We start from the raw sequence: 22,935 nt of genomic DNA, 5'->3' as shown, positions 1-22,935 counted from the left end.
ACAAATTAGGAGCTCATCACATTAAAATCTTCTGTATTCAAATGTCTGCAGATTGAACATATTTCACAGCGCTGACTGCAGACCCAATTCCTTAAGCCTCTTTAAAAGGGCCTCCAAATTGCTTTTCCAGTCTTATCTCCCACTACCCGACTACTCGAATCCATTGCTCTAGCCTGCTGATTCTCAAAGGAAAGGATTTGTCCAAAACTTGCATCCTTTCCAAAACTGGGGAGCACATAAATATCACTTGACAGTTCCCCTAACTCTGCCGGCACCGTCACCTCCCACCCCGAGCGTGTCCTTTCTCCTAATCGCTCTGACGGGCTCTGCTGGATCCAATCGCTGTGACTGACTGCAGAATTGCTAGGTCTTGCAGACAGATGAGGAGGAAAAACGGTCACCCCAAACTTCTCTCACCAGTTTTTTCCCCTCATCCCTAAGCATCTATTGTGCTTGTCCCCACACATCTAGACCATTGTTGTCCTCTCCTTCTGTGCTACCAAATCCTGCCAAGGTCCTGGCCCTCCTCTCCCCCTGCCCAATGCCTCCCCCGGGCACCACAACCCACAGACACTTCCGGTCCTGGAGCTCTGAGCTGCCTTTTCATGGCCTACACATCCTTGACACTTGTCCCTGTACCCAGGGCAGCACCTTCCCCTCCTGAGAGGGAAAGAGGAGAACAAGGACAATGACAGTGATGATGTGATATTAATGACAACAACGGTAATTACAGTGGCAGCTGCCGCATGGTGAGGGCCCAGTGCCACCACAGTTCGGAGTGGCACTACCCGGTACGTTCCCTCACCTTCATGTTTTTTTTAAAAATTCCCACCCTAGGACATTTTGTCACTGATTTCAGAGAGAGGGAAAGGGAGAGAGAGAAACAGCAATGTGACAGAAGCACCAACGGCTGCCTCCCACACACACCTGGACGAGGGACTAACGCACCCAGACCGGGAGGCACACCTGCAACGCAGGCATGTGTCCCGACCAGGATCGGGCCTGCAACCTTTCGGTTACACAGTGATGCTCCACCCAACGGAGCCACACTGGCCAGGGTGTTCAACTTCATCTTTCAACAAGGCCTGGCCCTTAGACGGCACGCACGCTGATTGGCAGGGTAAATGAAGAAACAGAGAGCCAGAGAGGTGGAGTCACTTGCCCCAGGTCACGCAGAGCTGGGCAGTGCTTCCGCCACATTTCCTTGGTATGGCCCTGGGTGTCTGGGAAGGACACACAGGAAGGGAGGGGGCATCCATACACGGCAAACAGCAGCCAGCCCTGGATTTATTACTCAGCTGGATGTGCTGCTCATTCTAATTTAATAGAATAAACAGAGTTAGAGAGTCGTGGGTCTGGAAGGTCGTCAGCTAGATGACCCCTCCCCACAGTTACATCTGTGAAGCCCCAGGCTGGGGGACAGGGCTCCTTTCAAGATCCTCAGGAAGTAAAGGGGTGGGTGAGAAGAACTCTGTGTGGGAGGCAGATCTTTTTTGGTGGCACTGAATGAGTGACCTTTGGGATTCCCTTAACCTCACCAGTCTCATCCGTAAAACAGGGAATGTGACTGCTCTGGTTTCAAAGTCCCTTCATGTTCCCCAGAGTGCTGTGGCCCTCCTCTGGGAACCGTTTATAAGGTGTCGATCAACTCTGCCAAGACAGCCGACCTAAAGGTCTCCTCTGTGCTCCTCTGTACCCAAACACATGCGGGATTTAAATATACAAGGCCTGTCCAGAAAAAGTCCAGCCACTGTAACTATAACAAGAACAGTTTGCACAACATCGATGTCGCCTGGCAGCCAAGGAGAGTGGACTGGAATGCACGTGTGTGAACAATGACGACTTCACTGCACTAGTCAGTGGGCGTGGTAGATGCTGTGGATGAGCATGTGTACTGTGTGGCTGCCGCATTCAAAACAACTGAGTGAGTAAAGCATTGAATCTGCATCAACTTTTGCATGAAGCTTGAACACTCCTCCGTGGAAACTGTTTGGATGATTCAGAAGGCCGCAGCTATGGGCAACTGGTGATTGGCAGCTTCATCACTACAACACGCCTGCTCATGCATCAGGTCTCATGAAGAATTTTTGGTGAAACATCAAATCACCCAGGTGACTCAGTGCCCCTACAGCCCAGATTTGGTGCCCTGTGACTTTTGGCTTTTCCCAAAATTAAAGTCGCCTTTGAAAGGGAAAAGATTCAGATCATCAATAAGATTCAGGAAAATACAATGGGGCAGCTGATGGTGATTGGGAGAACTGTGAGGTCCCAAGGTGCCTACTTTGAAGGGGACTGAGGTATCATTGTCCTGTGCACAGTGTTTCTTGTATCTTGTATCTTCTTCAATAAATGTCTCTATTTTTCATATTACATGGCTGGGTACCTTCTGGACAGACCTCGTACTTCTCTCGCCTGTTCCTCAGGCCGACTCTCCTTCACCACCCTCTGCTCATCACACTGTCTTGTCACAAACCTGCATTCCAGCATTTGCTCAGACATGTACTGCCTAATTAATTATTCTAAGTTACAAATACAAAGCAATCCATTTTGTTACTAAAGAAATGAAACTGATACATTTTATGGCCCTATACCTGCCACCTCACCTGAGAATAACAGTCCAGGGCCAGGTGGTGTGGTGGGGGGCGGGGTGGGGGATGTTCTTGGTTGCCAGGCATAGATACCGCGTCTCACCACTGATTTGAGTAGCAGGAAGAGGAAACTCACTTTTTTGGATGTTAACATACAAGCTTTGTGCTAGCTGTTTTCATGTAAGTTTATTATTATTATTTTTAAGAATCTGCTCAACCTTTTGAAGTCAGTATTATCACCTCCTTTTTCCACCTGAGGGAATGGGAGTTCAGGGACATTAAATAGTCAGCCCAAGGTGAAAAGGTGAGACAAGAGCTGAGGGATAAACTTGGTTCTGCCAAGCTTCCAAATTGTGCTCCACCTGATGTCTCCCAGGGATGGGTAGCCAGGACCGACTTCTCCATCGGGCCACAGACACAATGCTGAGGGCCCACACCACTTTTAGGGTCATAAACATTTTTTAATTTCTCAAATTCAGAAAAAAAGAACCTATTAACAGTGAATAGCCAATAACGAGTCCAGCTTGTAACTTCATACTAATGCAATCGTGAAATATAATTTTGGTATTTTTTTGTATCCTCACCCGAGGATATGTTTATTGACCTTAGAAGAAGAGGAAGGAAGACAGAGAAACATTGATCAGTCGCCTCCTGTACACGCCCCAAGTGGGGATCGAACCTGCAGCCAGGATATGTGTCCTGACTGGGAATTGAACGCACAACATTTTGGTGCATGGGATAACACTCCAGCCAGCTGACCCACTAGGCCAGGGCGAGTATATTTTTAGTAGAGGAAAGAACCTGGCAAGGTAAAAGTGCCTGGGATCTGCAGAAGCCACTGGGTCCCAGCTCACAGCCTCTGCTTTCAACACTAACTCCCTCTCCCAGGGCACAGGCCAGTCGCTGTAAGGCTGTGCCCAGGAAATGTCAAATCCGTGTCTGTTCCAAAAGCTGCCACTCCTCCCCATTCCTCCTCCCCACCCCACGCTAGTTGAAATGCAGATTTGTGATTACATAAACAGCTCTTTGCCCCTTGTTCTGGTGGACCAAGGGCTTGGGGGAGAGGTACGTTTGCTGAGAAAACAGGCCATCAGAAATATCCCATACTGAAAGGCCCTACTGAAGTAAATAAACCAGACACACAGGAAGTTTAAGTGTAAGTAGGGACAGAGATGTTCACAGTCATTTCATTACGACTCAAAGATATCCACCTGGGAAGCCAGGCTGAATGTAGTTTTATGCCTGAGACACGCACTATCTAAAGGAAAAACAATTTTGAGGTTTTAAGGGGAAAAAAGAGCCCATTTTACTAATGATTTGCTACTCCCACTCCTGAGGCTGGAACCTTATTTTTGGAAAGATTGCATCCGGCGAAGAGCCCCGCTTACCTGACAGACGGCTCTTGAGCTTCATCTTACCGCTGCCCTGTTTGGGGCTTTCCAGGTTTCCCTTGGAATCCTCAGAGCCACACGACTCTTGGGGCTCATCTGCCCCAGGGATCTGAAATGCAGACAGCACAGAGCTTATGGGGAGGCTGGTGCAATCCCTTCTGAGAAGCCATCTCCAGGCTCAAGGAGCAGCAATCCAGGTACCACGTGAGAAATAAGGACCAAAGCACAGCCCTGCCGATAACCTGGAACTGTGCGGGCAAGTCCTTCCCTGGCACGCACCTCACCGCACACATCTCACCGCACAGCGCAGAACTGGGGAGGTTTCCAAGTTGTTTTTCTTTTTAATCCTTACCCAAGGATATGTTTATTATTTTTTTAAATCCTTACCCAAGGACATGTTTATTGATTTTAGAGAGAGAGGAAGGGAGAGACAGAGGGAGAAAAACATCGATGTGAGAGAGAAACATCAGTTGGTTGCCTCCTGTACATGCCCTGAGCAGGGATCGGCCCCTTAACCCAGCATGCGCCCTGACCGGGAATCGAACCCTCATCCTTTTGATGTTCGGGACGATGCTCCAACCAACCAAGCCACTCAACCAGGGCACGTTCCTAAGTTTATAAAGCTCGAGGGGGCCTTTTCATTTCTTGAGAAAACTTACTGGACAAGATCACCCATGTGGTCAGTGGCCACAAAGCCACAACTAGAGCCCAGGACTTTTGATGTGTGCATTAGTGCTTTTTCCTATAGAGCAAGTTGCAACAAATAGTAAACCAGAAATTTAAACTCAATCCTAAGGTTCTTAAAATATAGTAAAACTTTGATTTTGTGGCAGACAAATAACCACAGCCCTCGGGCCAACCAGACAGTCCCTGTGCTCTGCTCCCGAGCACTGACTGAACGCCTCCCCGAGTCAAGTCCTGCCCAGGCCGTGTGGAGGCGTCCACACAGGGTCCCGCTACACATCTGTAGCTTGTACGTCTCCCTGCCAGACTGCAACAGGTGAGGCAGAAGGGTGACGCCAAGGTCCACTGGGTTCTCCTTCCGAGAAAAGCCAATCATGCCCTAAAAAACTCCACCAAACTATGTGTCTTAGAGAGGAGACGGATGCACTGGGAGTGTTTATAAAATATTTGGGGGGATGGGGTAAATTTACTTGTACAAAACGTGAAAGATACATCCAACAGTGAGCCTTCCCATTTGGAATTTCATTTTTCCTTTGAGGTTCATGGAGAAATAAAGTCATTATTAATTAAAAGAGATAAGATTCATGTGGAGGAACATATACTTTAAAATGACAGAAAATACCCTTTAACTCTGAGCCGTCATTGGACACATATAAGGTAAAAAAAAACCTCTGAATTTTAATGGATAATAAAAATTATACATGGTATCTAAAATTCAGTATAGAAATGTATACAGTAAGCAGTAAGGGTAATGTCCCAGGTAAATCCCCTTTTAAGAGGTAACTGTTTACATATAAATTGTATGTAATACATAAGGCTTGGAAGATTTGCCCTTTGCCCTCGAGTTCTCACCCTCAAGTTCAAGCATATTTCTGGATAAGAAACGGCAAAAATGGTCTGAGAAATGAGGAGATGTTGGCAAATTGAGGAAGGGGCTTTGGGAAAACAAATTAATTCTGACATATAACACTAAGATAAATTTGGTGAATTCCTATCACAGTGTCAGGGCCTGGCCGGTCTCCCGGTTTAAATTATGAAGTAAGGGCAGGAATGGCATCTGAAGGTGATTTTAGAGATTCCCTGGAGAGATGTCTTCCCCAGCCCCAAATTGTGACATTAATTCATACACAGTGCAAAAGAACCCTCTTGGAGACATGCCAGAGATCCGGGGCACGGAGAGAGACATGCAAATAGAAATAATCCAGAGACAAGCCTCTTCTTTGCTTGGTTTAAAAACTTTATGGAAAGAACCTGTCTCCAGACTGTGAACAGCAACTCCGGGAGACTGAGTTAGGTTCTGGTGCTTGCTGGTTACACCATCACCCCCCCCCCCCCGCCCCCCCACAGAGAAAGGTGGGCCCTCGGTTTGCAAGTCATTACCTCCTCTGGTGCACATTTAGGGGGCAGCTTATCACACAGTGGCCAAGGCCCAAACCACCAGAAAGCCTGTGAGAAGCTCATGTCAAGGGGGAAAAACCATCCCAGACTACTGTTTCTGGATGTAGGAAGTTTCCTCCGTCCAGTCTCCCTGCTATTTTTTTTTTTTCAGCATAGCCCCAGATTTTCATACTTCAGAAATTCTGGAGATGACATGAGCACACACAGGAGTAACCAAGAAGAAAAAGTAGCCAAACACGGTTTCTCAACTCATTCCAGGCAAAAGGCCGTGACTTCCAATTTAGTCCCCGACTTCCAGCTTTGTGTACTGCTAGGATATTTCCCGCCCCTCCATCCTAAGTTGCTTTTAAAGATTTTATTTATTTATTTTTAGAGAGAAGGGAAGGGAGGGAGAAAGAGAGGGAGAGAAACATCAATGTGTGGTTGCCCCTTGAGTGTCCCCTACCTGGGACCTGGCCCGCAATCCAGGCGTGTGCCTTGACTGGGAATTGAACCAGCAGCTCTTTGGTTCACAGGCCGGTGCTTAATCCACTGAGCCACCCCAGCTAGGGCTGCTTTTAAAATAATAACTTTGGATGATCAATACTGAACCCCGCAGCCCATGGGCTGCAGGCAGCCCAGGATGTAGCCCAACACCAAATCGTACACTTAAAGCTTTTTTGTGCTCATTAGTTTTCGTTAGTGATTGTGTATTTAATGTGTGACCCAAGACATCTCTTCTTCGTCCAGGGTGGCCCAGAGATAGCAAAAGGTTGGACACCCCATCCCATTCACCTCAATTTTTTCCCACTTGATTTTCACAGCAAACATGTGTCCCAAGGTAAGTAACATCTCCAATCGACAGATGAGGAAATAAAAGTGAGACCCATAAGTTTATCACCGAGACCCTTGTGTTCATAACACATATCCAGGATCTCGTACTGACCATGTGTGAAGAAGGTCAGTCACAACGAATGGCGGAGAGTTTCACGAGGGCACAGAAGCTGTGTCAATCTGAAGTCCTTGTGAGGCAAATACAAGTGCTGTAAAGTCTTCCTGATTTTCAGAGTCTGCGGGAGGTGGCTTAGGAGTAAGAATCACAGCCTTAAAGAACCACCTTTTTTGTGGTCCTCAGATACAACAAAGAATGAAATGAGATTTGGTTCCTATGATCTATGTAATAACAGTAAGATGCCTGATACCAAAGAGATCTACGGTAAAGATGGTGTCTGTCACATCACTACTGAAAGCCTATGGCTAACACCCAGTAAGAGCGGACCCAGAGAAGGCACACTGTACTGTGCGCTAGGGCATAGGGCCCTGAGTCTAAATGAAACCATTTCCTCTTGCAGCAGAAACCGGTCTGTCCTGATTTCAGGTGGCTTGTAACTCAGTGAACAGGAAGTAGGTTGCTTAGATATGTTAGTTCCAGATTATTTCAGGAAGTAGCAACCCTGGAAGTGCAATTTTGATTACAATGAGCCTCTCTTTAGTTTGATGACTATTGTCTGAAAATGTTCACATTCTAAGAAAGTCCCTTTGTTGTATTTTTTTTTCTGATTCACAGAACAAATCAAACTGTTCTGGAAATGATGTCATTTTAGTTGCCCTAAAATGAAATGTGCAAAAAGTTCTGGAAGGCCTTTGGTTCAGAGAAGCAGTTGATACGATCTATTATTCATCAGCAATTTCTGATTCATGTGTCATACAACAATGCCATTATATTAATGGAATCTGATACAACTTGCCAATTTCCCGGTGAGAGCCTCTCTGTTTGCATACTTTTCCACACCTGTAGCCTAGGAGACTCTCTCAGGGAAGACAAATCTCTTACCTCTGGTTTCAGAGTGAGGTGGTCGGGCAGAGTGGCTAAGAACCCAGCTGCCTGGGCACAAGTCTCGGCTGCATCATTTATTAGCAGTGTAGTTACATTTGCCAACCTTTCTGAGCTTCAATGTGCTCTCATCTGAAAAATGAGGCTCAATTTAAGAATTAAGTGATACAGGCTTCTGATAAAAGATGGACAGATTTTCCTCTTGAAACCACACTAAAATGAGAGGGAAGGCATTTTAAAAATCAAAGACATAATCCCACCAGGACAAAGGGAAGAGAAGACGACAGCAAGAAAGTTCCAAAAGCCAGTAGGTAGACCAATGTGTGGCCAGGGGTCCAAGCTGAGGAAGCTGAATCCTAACCTGGCATCGCAGAAGGATCAACCGAATCCTTCCCAGAGCAACTTGGTTTACACACACGACTCAGTTGCCGACAGAGGATCTTGGCTGAGGCGGTGGTAAAAGAAATGGCTGAAGAGATTGAAATTGATTGATGCCGGTACCTGGAGTAGATCTGATTTTGAGGGAGATCCCCAGGGTCAGGGATGACCCAGACAAGCTTGGTGTGCATCAGAACCACCTAGAGAGTTAAGGTAAGCCCTGGCTTATGGGCCTGGGACAGGACCTGGGCCTCTGTAATTCACCAGTGCCCTGGTCCAAACAGGACCAGACTCCAAAGCAGATTCGGCCTGAGCTGGAATTCCCCGTCCTCCCTGCCCTCCCCTGAGCTTACTCCAGAGATGGAGAGTGGGAGAATGGGGCTCTGGCTGCACCCAGGCAGCCCTCAGCCTACAAATGAGAAAAGGTTGTTCCCCTCAGGCTGTTCTCTACTCAGAATGCAGGTATTTAAGCAGCAACCCTGACCCACTCGCTGTATGGACTACAGACACACGAAGTGCATATAATGCAAGTCACACGTACCATGGGTTGCGACATGTATTGTGCCTGTAATATATTAATAGCACACTGACATCAGAAGCAGTTCTTTAATTACATAAGACAGGAACAAAAGTACATTATTTCTTGAGAGTTAAACTTACCTTGTAATTTATCTTATAGACTTATTATGAGGATTAAATAAGAACGCATGGGAGAATACCAGAAGAGTTCCTAATGTGTATCTCGGGGGTACAGGGAAGGTTTAGTTAAAAAAATGAAAACAAAAACAAACCCCCCAAAAACCAAAAACCTGAATCTCTCTCCCTACCAGGTGCCAGGGCGCCTCTGGATTTACTGATTGTGTGGACTATGATTATAGTTCTGGACTGCAGCACACTCCAACTCCATACCTACAGGAGGCAACAGATTTAATTAATGGGGAAAGCAAAAGAAATGGGGACCCAAAGAGAATATGCCATTTCTCTGAGTGAAGATGAGGAGAACAGGTTTACATGACAGTACTGTAAACCTGGCAGCTACGAAGACAGTTTTATTTGGGACACTACATTTTTAGAAATCAAGTCTGCACAGGACCTGAAGGGGGATCTGAGAAGATGCTCTGATCTGACCATCGAATAGAAGCAGTTCTAGAGAGAGTGCAGGAGACTTGGAGATTTGCTGCAGGAACAGAGATATTTCCTTAGGAAGATGAGACCCTGATGACAGACTGGACATAGATGAAGGGGAGGTGGGATTGTGAAGCCCAGGGTACAGCGATGTCTAAGGAGAAAGAGATGTGACTATGTGTTCTTAAAGTGAGCATTATAAAAGTAGGGAGGCACATAGCTATTCCTAGATCAGGGAGCGTGACTGGGACCTGAAGAAACCCAACTGAGGAAGAGAGGCAAGACCACAGAGAACGGAGTGCAAGAAGGTCCTGCAGGGATCCCAGGCCTGGAAACGTGAGAGGTGTGACTTACAAGCTGCACTTGAAGAGCCCGAGTAAGAGGATTTGGGACAGCTATACTCGGAGGGATTGGATTTAAAGCAGAGGATCGAGGAAGACCAGGAAGAATTAAAAAAAAATATTCCTGGGTAAATTTTAAAGGGATATAGTTATTTTTATTGCTCTGATGGAAGTGGCCTGAGAAATGGGAGCCAGGTGGGACAATAATAGCAGTTGACGTGGGTCTGATGGGAGACTATTTCCTCGGTGGAATTAGCCAAGTCAGAGGTGGTGGTGGTCAAGATACATTTGAACAACAGATACTCTAGTAAACAGAGGACTCATTGATTCCATCTCTTTCACAATGATGGGCCCCATGTGACAGAGTCTAGAATAGTATTTTGGAAAAAAATGTGTGAGTCAGAAAGCAAAGGAACAGCGGAAGTAAAAAAGGCACACAGACTCAGCAAGCAGGGCTATGAAAGAAGAAAGGGGTCCATTTAAGTAGCAGGTTAAACAGAAACTCAAAGTGAGTCTTCCCAAAAGAAGACAGATATGAAACACTAGAGGCATGTCCAATTACTGCCCAAAAATAGGTAGCAGAAAGCAATGCTACTCAACCCCTGGAACATTCAAAACATGATGAAGGACTTGCCAAGGAGCAGGGGACAGGGGAATTAGCCTTACCAGCTCAATAGGGGCATAAACTTCAGCATCATCAACAACAGGTCCAGTTCATGGATCTGCAGAGGGTGTGTTTCAAGCTGAATGAATGGGGGTGAGAGATGCAGCTGCCTCCAGTCTAAGCTCTTTTATGTCGAAAGGCAGTGGAAATGGAAAATGTGGCCCAGGGCCCAAAAGTCTGCTTCTGAGAATGAGGGAGCTCTGTCAGAGATACAATTCACACCCAAAGTGGCATACCGGGGTGCCCTCTATTTTTATCTCAGTGTGAATGCAAATCAAGAAGCTCTTGGCCTTGTCTGGGTAGCTCAGTTGGTTAGAGTGCTGTCCCAATATACCAAGGTTATGGGTTTGATCCCCAGTCAGGGCACATACAAGAATCAACCAATGAATGCATAAATAAGGGGAAGTCAAATTTGATGTTACTCTTTCTCTCTCTAAAAGTCAATTTAAAAAAAAATTTTTAAAAGAAGCTCTTGACTGTAAACAGAAAACACTGTAAAGTAGGACCAGATGGATTCTCCCACCCAGACTGGGAAGATTCCTGCGAGTTGAGTTTAAGTTCACAGTCATGGACTCCAAACAACTGCTGTAGACTGACTGGCATCTTTAAGAGAAGCCAAGAATATTTTCATCATCAACCCCCCTTCACTTGACAGTATTGAGTCTCTGCTACGGCCTTTTGGGAGACATTCTCCATGGGTCTCTCCCATTTCTGTGTCTTGTGACCAGAGGCATAGGCTGCTTTTCCTGTGGATTATCTCTCCTTTCAAGGATGTCTGTAGAGTGAACAGCCTTGACAGGTAGAGACAGTGCCTCAAGAGAAAGCAGCAGATTTGTATACTGTCCAGTAGAAAAAAGATAATGTCTCTCTCTGGAGCAAAGAGCAATCAGGTTTGCTTCCAGCTCATCATAAAAGATTCAGGTCAGCTATACTCAGGGTTCCTTAGCTGGGACACAAATCCACTGCGTGTGCATTTACCCGAACCTCTCTGCATCATTTCCAAAGGACTTGTGTGTATGTGGGTGGGGAGGCAGGGGCAAGGGGAAATCATGCAAACATGAAGCTCTAAACTGGGATTGAGTCTTTTGAAGATTTTTATTATTTTTTTAAAAAGATTCTATTCATTTATTTTTAGGGAAATGGAGAAAGAGCAAAAAACATCCATGTGTGGTTGCCTCTCGCACGCCCCCTACTGGGGACCTAGTTCACAATCCAGGCACGTGCCCTGACTGGGAATCAAACCGGCAACCCTTTGCTTCACAGGCTGGTGCTCAATCCACTGAGACACACCAGCCAGGCGGGACTGAATCTTAAAGTGGGATGGAGAAAGCCAAAAACTGCTGTGCCATGAGTAACCAAGCCATTTGTCTCTGACCTAGGAATCCCATGTCTTCCGCCAGCGTCCATTCATCTGTAGTGTACAGTTTCAGACTTTTTACAATTCTTAACATGGTTTTTGGCAAAACTCAATAAAGTCCTGGGAACAAAACTTTGCCTGGGACCACTGTCCATGGGCTGGGGATGGGCTCATTTGCCGACATGGGCAATGTTTTGATACCAGTGTGGGTCCATTTACTCTTTCTTCACTTACATTTCACTAACAAGAGACCTGCTGTTAAAATATTCAACTTTCTTGGGGCTGAAAGGGCCATATTCGTTTCAGTGGAAAACAGCTCAGGCTGTATCCAGATGCTGAAGAGCACCACCTCCCCCGGCAGCCAACATCAAGAATCTCCTAGCTAATACGTCAGTCTGGGAAAGACAAGTACCACAGGATTTCACTTATATGTGGAATCTAAAGAACAAAATAAATGAAAAAAAAACCCCCAAATTGAAACAGACTCATAGAGAACTGGGGGGTTGCCAGAGGGGAGGAGGTTGGGGGACTGGGTGAAAGGTGAAGGGGTTGAGGAGCACAAGTTGGTAGTCACAGAATAGTCACAGGGAAGTAAGGAAAGCATGGGAAATATAGGCAATAACACTGGTAACTATGTATGGTGCCAGATGGGGTACTGGACATATTGAGGGGAACACTAAAGTATATGATTGTTCAACCACTAAGCTGTACACCCAAAACCAGTACAGAATAAAATTAAACAAAGAATTTCCTTAGTTAAGATGGAGCAAAATAAGAAATAGGAGAGAACGAAGGAGGACGTGCTCTGCTTTCTAACTCAAAAGATCAAGGAAATTTAAGTTTGGATGTTAATTACTTCAGGTTTTAATGTCTTTGGATTACAACGTGTAAGGGGATTTGAATGGTTGGCATTTTAATTATCTGAATATCATTATGTTGACATTTTCATCTCATTGCAAAACCTCTGAAAAGCCGCACTGGACAAGGTGGCTAGAAATAATTTTGGATGAGAAACAGCATAGAAATTGAATTTTCGCTTCTGGCACATTTGAGCCTTCTCGGGGTGGGGAGCAAATATCATCATTTACCATGAGACAGGCCTCTTTGGTTCAAGCCGAAAGTCTAGCACTCAGAAGTGTGCTGTAACGGCTGTCCGAAGCATTTATGAGATCTCCGTGAACGCACTCTGACTAACAGAGTGTCGAGCTCCTGAGCATCATCTGTCTTTCTCAGCTAACTCTGGAAGTCTTACAAACAACCCGGGCGAAGTGTGGCTTTTATCTCCCACCATTTCCATTGCGCAAGCACATCTGATCCCAAGGAAAACAGCAGGAGGACTGGCGGCACCCAGTTCCTGCCATGTTTTTATGGCTCCCAGCACTTGACCAAAAAAAAAAACAAAAAAATCTGCAGATGTGACAGAAGATATCCAGGCTCCAAGTCCCTAGGAAGCTGTGTTGGCTCTTTCCCCCGGTCAGTTTCTGCAGGACAGTGGAGCCTGGAGACTTCCCTTTCATATGCTTCTGTCACACTGAGATCGTTTTTTAGGCTGCCGAAGGACGCTGGCTTTCCAAATCTCTGGGGCAGATGTTTGAGTGACTGAAGGAGAAGCAGAGGCCAGGGCTGGGAATAAATAACCATTCAGAAAAAGGGAATGAGAAGAACCATAAATCAGCCCCAAAGTAGCAAGAAGCCTGAGAGCTGACTGCAGAAATTCAAACACAAATCTACTACAACACTAGACTCATTGCTTTCCAACAAAGAGAGTAACTCAGGACTGAAGAGGAAAACAGTAAAACTGAGGAGTGAAGCTCGCCAAGTGCCAGCATGCTGTGGGAGACGCAGAGCTCGGAGGCAGCTGGGGGAAGCAGCAGCTGATGTGGACAGAGGCGCTGGGCTGCGGCTCAGCCGATGAAATAATATTGTCCTTGTTCTAACTGAGCCCATTTCCGGTTTCCTCCCATTTAACATCCCCAAGCAATCTGAGCCCACTTTGTTGGCGATCTGGATGATTTTTATGCATGCAAATCAAATAGCTCTCCTGGTCCCTCAGAAAGCTGAGGCAAATAAGTCCTCCTTTAAGGACACAGGCATGTGGTCACCCATGGGCACATGTTTGTCCCTCCTGGGGCAGATTTGTGTTTGTCACCTTCCCAAGGAGAGGTCAGCGTCCTCAAGTCACTCTCAGCTCAGTTCTTCAAAAATAACAGCAGATGCAGATGGCGAGAGGGAGAACCTGTCCCTCCTTGGTATTGATTTCAAACGAAGCAAAGACAGGCATCTCTACAAAGCAGCAATCTCTTGCTCTTGCCACGTTCCCATGACCTGCTGGGTGAGAACGGTGCGGGGCCTGGATCTGTTTTTCCTGGGTCCGTGGGCTGGTTACTAAGGGCCTACCGCCGGGTCACGGGTCAGCAGGAGCTGGCTGCCTGCTCTCACTGGACATATTTCTGGGAGCAGGACCATGATGTGCTTCACTCTCCATGCCAGAGGGATAAAATTGGGGTGTGTGTTTGTTTGTGTGGGAAAATCTCAACATATACAAAAAGCTGGGCGGGGGTGGGGGTGGGGGAGTTGGGCTATCAAAAAGGCATGCGATAGAGACCAAAGAAGTAAACAGAAGGAATGGTAGGAAAGAAAATACGGGATGGATCGCCACAGGTGGTCCAACACAGCAGCTGAGTCAAATCCAATTTAGCAGCAATAGTAAATATGAGCCAGATCCTTCCAGTGCCCCTTCCCCCCTATGCAAACGGTTTAGAGGAAGTTTTATGCGGCTGACTGTAACAGAAAGGGACTGTTTTAACGGGGCATTCCACGCAGGCAGGTTTTAGATGCTGAGGAACAGGTCCTGTTGAAGATATTGTGGTGAAATTTTGGTCAGTCACGTTCCAGGCAGGGCCCTATGGCCTTCTGCCGCCTTTCCCAGACCGATGGGAGCTGCCCCTGCATTCTGTGTTTTCCGGGAGTGGTGCTGAGTGCATGCTGACTTGCTGATAGATATTCCTAAGGGCACGCACTCCCTGAAGAACCGGCCTGGACAGCTGAGACGTGCTCTGCGGAGGCCACCTGGCAAGCAGCACTCAGGAGTTGTCCCGGCTCACACGTGACCATCTACAGCAGGGGTTGCCAAAGCGCTGCCTGGGGCCAAACCTGGCCCCACACCTGTTTTTGTAAAGTTTTATTAGAACACAGTCGTGGCCATTAGCTCCCTTATGGCCTGGGGCTGCTTTTACTCTACAAAGCCACCTAGGGCTGCCGCCACAGACACTGTTTGGCCGGCAGAACCTGAAATGTTTACGACCTGAACTTCGCCATTGCCAACCTCTCACTTATAGGAATAGCTCATACCCTAGCCTACCCGTCCCTATGCAAAGTCATTGTGAACAAACTTGAGAATTTTTAGGGAACACAGGACGCTGAAGGGAAGGCACTGACAAGTCCAGACTCCTTAAGGAAGCTGCCACCGGAGGCAAGGCTTAATGGCCCACCCTGGTATCTCCTCTAAAAACAACTTCACCATCCCGGCTGTGGGAATTAATCTGACCTCATCACTCAGTGTGAAAACCATCAATGAGTCACAGCACTTGTAAACTAGGTCATAATTCCTTAGTCTGGAACTAAAAGCATGGGCTAAACCTTTGCGTTTAATAGACTATTTGTTGATCCTTAAAGAAGCTTTAAAATTTTGTTGGTGGGCCATTGTACACGTTGTTTTTCTGCTCTAGAATGTCACCTATTTTTGAGGGTGTTTTTGTGGAAATCCTATGGAATCGTCAAATACCACCCATCCACTGAACCCTCCCTGATCCCTGGAAGATCAGACATCCATCCTTTAGGCCATCTACAGCACAGGCTGCTAGAGATTTATTATACAGAAGAGGGGAATATGAAAATACAGACAAACCTATAGTTCATGATGGAATGTAATAACTACTGTAAGAGAGGAAGACTGTGGTACGTCTTTGTATCCCCCAGAGCACCCAGCTCAGATGGACGGCAAAGTCAAGCTGGCTGAGTCCAGTGCTGATTCACACTAGGTCTCGGATGTGGGCACCCGAATGCCATGTTATCAGCTTCTGAGGTTTATCTGGTATCTGTGGGAAAAGTGTTAGGAAGAAGTAGGAATGTTTGCTCTGGGAGGTAAAGAGGTGGTGTGTGCGCACGCACGTGTGTGTGTGTGTATGTGTGTGAGAGAGAGAGAGAGAGAAGAGAGAGAGCTGTGTAAAGGCCACCTATATTTGCCACCACTAGCTTACAAGATAATTCCTCAAGTATTTATTAACATATTTGTTTCCAGGGGAAATAAACTGGAACCGGCTTTACTAGCACATTTTGAAAACATCTATCTGACTCACTTATATAAATCAGGAGGTGTCTTTTTGATTTTTAAGAGCTAAAATGGGACAAGCAGACAAACGAGACTGGCAATTGGAGAAAGCAGAGCCCATAGAAGGCAGGAGTCATTAGCAGTCTCTGAGGAATGAGGGTCCTCAGATCTCCACAGTCAGGAGTGGAAGGAAGGTTCTTCCAGGTGAAGAACCAAGAGCAAGGACCAGAGGGAGAGGCATGGCTCACCTTTTCTGCAAATGTCATTTACTAAGTCGGTAACTTACGTAACCAAAGCTGGGCAAGCAAAAACCAAACAAGCAGCAAACAAAAACCTAGGCAAAGGAACACTTGGGTGGGGAGAATTCTACTCATTGTAAACAGCTCTATTTCTACGGGAAATTTCTGCCCTATATTCCACGGGGCACTTTCTGCTCTTCCATTTTGCTGTTTTTATTTCTCGGCTGTGTCTTACCGTGGTGTATAAGGTGTGGGGCAAGGAGAAAAGACACCCCAGAACCGCGAATCCTCCACTGCTCATGAAGTCTTCAACGAGGCACTTGCTTTGTCTCGTTCTGACCGGCACTGCCCGTCTGTCTGAGTGACCTAGGCCCTGCCAAAGGGTGACTCCATCATTCGCCTTCAAACACCAACGCAACAACTGGAATGGAAACCAAGTGGGGATATCCTGTTTCTCTTAAGAGAGAGTAAGAATCTGACTGTGTGTATCAGCCCCATTTCTATTTAAAGTCTCCAAAGACACATACATCTCAGGGATTCCTGTTACCTCACAGACCAAGTGGAGCCCATGAACAAACACGACGCATCACCCCAGACGGACAGACGGTGCACAGATGCGACGCATCGTCCTGTTTGCTTTCCCTGTGCAACTGCCATCCCCGGTCTGCGGCAGAAGAAACTTATTTCACTTTCATTTCTGAACTGCCACTTCTCCTCGAGTCAATATATGCTACTTAACATTTCAATGGGAGAACCAGAGATTTGAAAGCCCCAAACCACAAAGAACTAAGTTCCTAGGGGTGATATTTATCAGAGGAACCACTGTAGTAGGGGGCAGGGCTGAGAGGCACCCTGGCATGCTGACGGGCAGGAAATAACTCACCTGGAGGGAGAAGTTCCCTTTGTGACTTCTAACAGTAGTATTTTCATAAAGGAAATGGATGTGAGGTCAAAGACACGTTATTACACGCTCTAGTAGCCCGTACTTGATTCTCACTGAAACTTGAAGGAATTTCTCAAATCCAAATGATGATCATGAAGTTGATTGCTCATGGAAGGGACTTCTTTACCTGCATTTCCTATTGCTCCGTGCTGGGTTGCAACCTTAGTGGCTGGTGCAGCCAGCGGGCATGCCCACACGGATTCATAAATTATAATCCAATATTCCCAGATTAATGCATACATGCCCTGGGAAGCACAAAAATACCTAAAATGAGCTAGACATCTATCTAAGTGCTAATACTTTCCTCCCACACTCCAGGGGACCAGCTGGCTCCCCTCCCCCCACCCAGGGTGCTGGCCCCACTTCGGAGACCACTGTGGTATGAGGCTGAAGAATATTTGCTTGTCTACACAGAGCACGAGTTGTTTGCTTCCCTGTGAACCGCAAACTGCTTGGATGAAAATGCAGCACAGAGCCAGGTAGCAAGTTGGAACAGGCCCCAGAAAATGTGCCATGGGAGTAAGCCTAACTCAAACTTCAGCAGTTTTCTGGGTAATTCATCCAGGCCAAATAATTATTCTTATCTTCTATGCCCCGCCCCCCTCATTTAAATAATCACTTCATCTCCTTTAAGTATGGAATCAAATCAAACCAAACAAAAACCACCCCCACATGGAAATCTTGTTTTCTTAGGCCAGCAATAATTGCGGCCTGGTTTTTTTTATCTCACTCCGGCAATTCTGCATATTGCACCGAGTGTCAAACCAGGCCTCCTATGTGGCTGTGCCAGCGCAAGCGTGGCTTAAGGAATGTCTAAGTGAATGAGACCTCCTTGGGGAAGTCCAGGACGGTGAGGGGAAGGAAAGGGCGGCTCACAGTTGGGGGCAGTGGAGAGAAAAAGGTACAACTCAGGGAACTGCAGGTCAGTATGTACTGCTGCCTGCTTCAGGCTGGTGCCCACCTGGCATGCTTTTGAAAACACACTCCTGAGCACCCCACACCCCAAACACACTCAGACCTGCCGAATGGTTCCCTCCAGCGGGACGCCTGCAGATGTGATGACCAGCGAAACCACGCAAATGCTTTTCTTGGCGTGTTCACCTTTTCTTTCCTTTCTCTTCTTTGCTTTTCCCTCCTAGCTGACTTGAGCCATAACGTGACTCGTCCAGGAACAAGCTTGCTATCAGTGGCACTCAGCGGAATTCTCTCCCAGCCCAGATTTCTAGCTTACAAAATGCAAAGTGTAGACCAGCTAATCCCCATGTTTCCTCGTAGCTCTGACACTTCGGTTCGATTAGCCAGAACCCACATCTCTGAGGCTGGTAGTCTGGTGGTCCTTGCCCTGGCGGCTTTTTGCCTGGTTTTTTCATTTGCATCCCACTTCATCGCCTCCATTGGGGTGATCAGTCACTTGTTGTATTGTTGATCTGTTAAAAATCAAGGCCTAAATTCCCTGTGTGGCTATTTGCAGCTTTCAAATCTTAACCAAATAAAACTATGAAATCTACTCATTTGTTAATGAGCTGCTGCCACAAATGTCCTGTTTTAAAGGAAGAGATACTGGGTCCTCCCAGGTCCTGTACTTGGAAAAATGATCTCTACATCACTGATCTTTGAATCTCAGAGGGCAACTCCCGGAAGGGAGAGGCAGACAGACTTCCTAGTTTTCAGACACAAATGATATGCACCTACTAGGTGCCATGCCCATTATAAAGTCCTGATGTGCTGGGGAAGACAGGAAAGTCAGTGGAAGATAACCAAATCTTTTAATGAGGCGTCTATGGGTGCATTAGGAAGGTGAGAAGTTACAGCAACCATCTACCTGTCTGCCCACCTGTCCAACCAACCAACCAACCATCCTATAATCCCTATTGAACACTTGGGATACCTGCGTGAGCAAACCTGATGTGGGCCCTGCGCCCATGGGTCCTCTACTAATAGGGAAGATACGTTAACCAAACTGTCACATGAATATACATTATAATCTGTGCTAAGAGCCATGGATGAAAATACAAGGTGTAATGCATGCTGGAGCCCAGGCACGAAGGATGTGTCTATCTGGGAAGACTTCCTAGAAGAGGTGACACCTAAGATTAGACAAGGAGAAAGTGTAAGCCCAGGGAGAAGGGAAGACTGTTCCTGACCCAGGAGAATGAGGACATCCCTAAGCAGTGGCTGCCACTGCCCAGTGCTTAAAGGGACCCTCAGAGCCCACTGCTGCCTGTGAGCAGCCTGTCTGAACACCCTCCCCTCGAGGCCTGCAGGAAAGAACATTCACTCCACTTACAGAAAGCGTGGGGAGCCCCGCGCCAGTGTCTCCCTGAATTAACAGCTTCTTGCTGGGAAGATCTGTCAGTCAGACACTGGAATCTTCCCGCTTTAACACTAATCACAAGCTTATACTTCTGGTGCTCTCTCTTCATTGCATTGAGCACTAAGATCAAGTCACCTGAAAAATCTAACTCAGGTCCCGGCTTCCCATCCAGGGCAGCTTGACTCAACCAGAAAAGACACTTTCAGATGCTGCGATACAAGTTCTCAACATCCAGACATTTTGGGAAACATTTAGAGTGAACACATGATCACTTATTCAATCCAAATTGAAACAGCAGAGTGCTTCTCCTTGCTTTCTGTATCTGGATAGGTGTCTACCCCCGAAGATGCTGACTTCCAGAAAACTGTTGCTCAGGTCCTCATACCTCCGCACTGTTCTACCAGCAAACACAGACTCAACCACCAACGCCAGACTTACAGAATCCTAGGGTCCAGCTCAGCCCTTCTTTCCTTTTGAGAGATGAGGTCCTTTATTCTGCTTAGACCCTAACCATGCCAAAGTTCTCCAAGATTTTCCCAAACTGGTGATTCCAAAAGTGTCAGAGCTGCTTCCCTGATGTCAAAGGAAGCGGAGACAGGTCCGCTGATGGATGTGCTGAGCAACTCTTCCTAGCGGAGCCGTGACAATGGCAGAGTTGGCAACAGACGTCAGTACTTCCATTTTTTGTGGGGGGGGGTTAAAAAATATAAAAAGGGAGACAGGCTCCTAATTACTTAAGAGGTTATCACCCATTTCACACCCTGTTATATTGAAACTCTTCTTTCTCTCTTCATTTGAAAAAGAGTCACTCTCTTAAAAGGCCAGAGCATGGATATTTTTTCCCTGAAAAATCTCATTAAAAAAAGAACTATAATTATTTACACTTGAGAAAGGATATACACTCTTTTGAATAGCCTATAAGAACACACGTGCCCCTCATTTTACTGGAAGGCCCTAAAACTCTCAAACACTAGCCTGCATCCACACCACCTGGAAGGCAATAAAAACAATCTTGGGCACCATCCTCCGAGTTTCTGATTCAGCAGGTCTGGGGTGGGACCCGAGGATTTGCTGCTGTTGTTTGTTTGGTTTTTTTTGACATATCTTTTTTAAAAAATTCAAATACCATTCTGATCACTCATGGTCCAATAACATTCAAATAATAAACCAAAAAAAGAAACAGTTGTGAAAGATTGGTCTTCAAACACTGTAGCAAATGCCGCCGCCACCCTTGCTGTGATGTAAAGCACACCCACACCTCAGTGGCCAGCAAACCACTGGGCGGAGCTTCGTTAGCTGGGAGCTGTTCGGCACTACTGGCTTGAGCACTGTCGACTACTTTTTTCAAGCACTGAAGAGCTGCAGGGATCTCAGCAGGGGTTTCAGGAGTCAGGTCAACCTTGGCATAGTGCCAAAATGTGGCCGGTAAGTCACAGCAGCGTTTACCAGGGCAGGGCCTGGTCTACAAGGCTGCAAACGAATTTGGCCATGATTAGCATGGTAGGTCTGTGGCCTCCAACAGCCAGCTGAATGTCACTGCCCCAGCCTCATCCCCCTGTAAGGCGAAGATTTGTATTTTTAACAAGTTTCTAGGTAACGCTCATGCTGAAGATCCGGGGACCCCACTTTGAGACCCACTGCTCTACAGAGAGCCTAATGATCAAGACACATACTGAGTATGTGCTCATTACAAGGTGCTTCACTGGATACTGGGGGCCCAAAGGGGTACCCCGACTTCAAAAGTTTGCAAGCCTGAAGTATGTTCTTTCTTTCCCCAGAGAGATGAGTGGCAACAAATAAATAGAAAACAGCAGATGCTAAATGCCAGGGGAGCTGTGATTAGCAGATCTGGGAAAGAGATGATCACAGATGCTTCAAGGGAGGGGAGCATCAAGGGTAACTTCTAACTTGATCTAGTCTTTGAGAGCAAGGTAGTGCTTAGGTAACCAGAGAGAAGGGCACACGTGTAACACTTTGAAGTGAAACCACCTCCATTCCTTTCAACGTCACCTCCATGGTTCACATGGGGATCTTGGCACGTAGCAACAGAACGACAGCTCACAGCCCCCTGGGCTCACATGCTCAGTGGCACCACTCCAGCAGGGCTCCACGTGTGCACACCCTGCAGCTGAGCCGAGCCTGCCCCCTCAACTGGCTACAAGGACCAGAAGGGAATCACTGTCCTTTATTCTCTCACCAGCCTCGAGGTCAGAGCTCGAAGTGCTGCTGTGTCCCACAGTGAGGCCACTCACCAGTGGAAGAGCCAGGGGCAGATAAAGAGGGATCCAGGCAGGGCAAGTGTGGGGGGCAAGGGGAGGGAAGCAGAAGGTTCAGAGGCTGGGGACCCGGGCTTGTACCTCAAGGATGTAAGGACCAGCTGAGTTTATAGTCCTCCAGGGAAGGACCAGAGGTGGTCAAGGAATGACAGGAGATCACAGGAGGATCCCTCCCCTTCCTCCCACCCCTCTATTATTTTCCAGGCATTGTACTGTTGTCCTGTCCTAAGGAAAGGGTGGGGCTTAGGCACCATGGTCTTTGCCCTTGAAATGTTTCTATCTAATGAGGAAGACAGAACAGAAAACAGATCATTCAGGAAGACAAGGTGGTAAATGCTACAGTAGAAATTGCCACATAGCACTGTGCAAGCGCAGAGCACAGACCAGAGAACTCTGGTGTCCGGGAAGGCTTGCTAATGGGGAAGAGTGACCCTGGGCTGGGTTGACAGTGACCTTGCCAGGCAGAGAAGGTCTTCTAGGTAGAAAGAATAGCAGGTGCAAAGGCACAAGTCGGCTGGGGAACGCGGGGCTCACAGTGCCACGAGGGGACTGTGTGCACATGTGTGTGTGTGTGTGTACATGTGGGCACGTGTGCATGTGCAGGGCTCCCGGGAAGAAAAGGCAGCAGAGGTGGGCTGAATGGATGGCAGTCCAAGTTAAGGAGCTGAGATTTTAACCTCGGTGTGATTAAGAGCCTCTGAATGATTCTAAACTGTTAACGATGGCCAGACTCTCATTTAAAAGTTGTCCCTGTAGAGCAGAGGACAAAGTGGAGCAGACAGACCTGAGGAGGAACGGCCAGTCGGGGCCCAGGACCGCAGTGGGTATGGGGGGGAGAGCTGGCCTTCAGATACACCCGACACCGAACAGGCAGCCTTCAATACTGGGTGTGGGGGGCACGGTGGGGGGACAGCCCTGTCACCGAAGCCAGACCCCACCGAGATGGACGACAATCACGCAGATGACGGGAATCTCATCGTCCCACCCCTGCCCCCTCTTCTCCTGCCTTCATTCCTCAAAATTGACATTCACCATATGGTTTTATCCTAAGCATGACTGGAGCTTTTTGAAAGGAAAACCTCATTGCTGTTTAT

General features: G+C 47.1%; 1 protein-coding gene across 6 annotated transcripts in view; it reads right to left on the bottom strand.

Annotated features, from left to right (window-relative positions):
• The window catches only part of PDZD2 (PDZ domain containing 2), a 320,114-nt gene that overhangs the window by 41,458 nt on the left and 255,721 nt on the right, over positions 1 to 22,935 (bottom strand). For all 6 annotated transcript variants that reach the window (XM_053914075.2, XM_053914084.2, XM_053914089.2 and 3 more), the window contains one exon: positions 3,977 to 4,088. In XM_053914075.2, coding sequence (XP_053770050.1) covers positions 3,977 to 4,088 — 112 coding nt within the window. The remainder of the gene's footprint in view (positions 1 to 3,976; positions 4,089 to 22,935) is intronic.

The sequence above is a fragment of the Desmodus rotundus genome, chromosome 1, assembly GCF_022682495.2.
Source record: "Desmodus rotundus isolate HL8 chromosome 1, HLdesRot8A.1, whole genome shotgun sequence".
NCBI classification, from domain to species: Eukaryota; Metazoa; Chordata; class Mammalia; order Chiroptera; family Phyllostomidae; genus Desmodus; species Desmodus rotundus.
The sequence above is the reverse complement of the archived record's forward strand: the minus strand, read 5'-3'. Positions and strand labels throughout refer to the sequence as shown.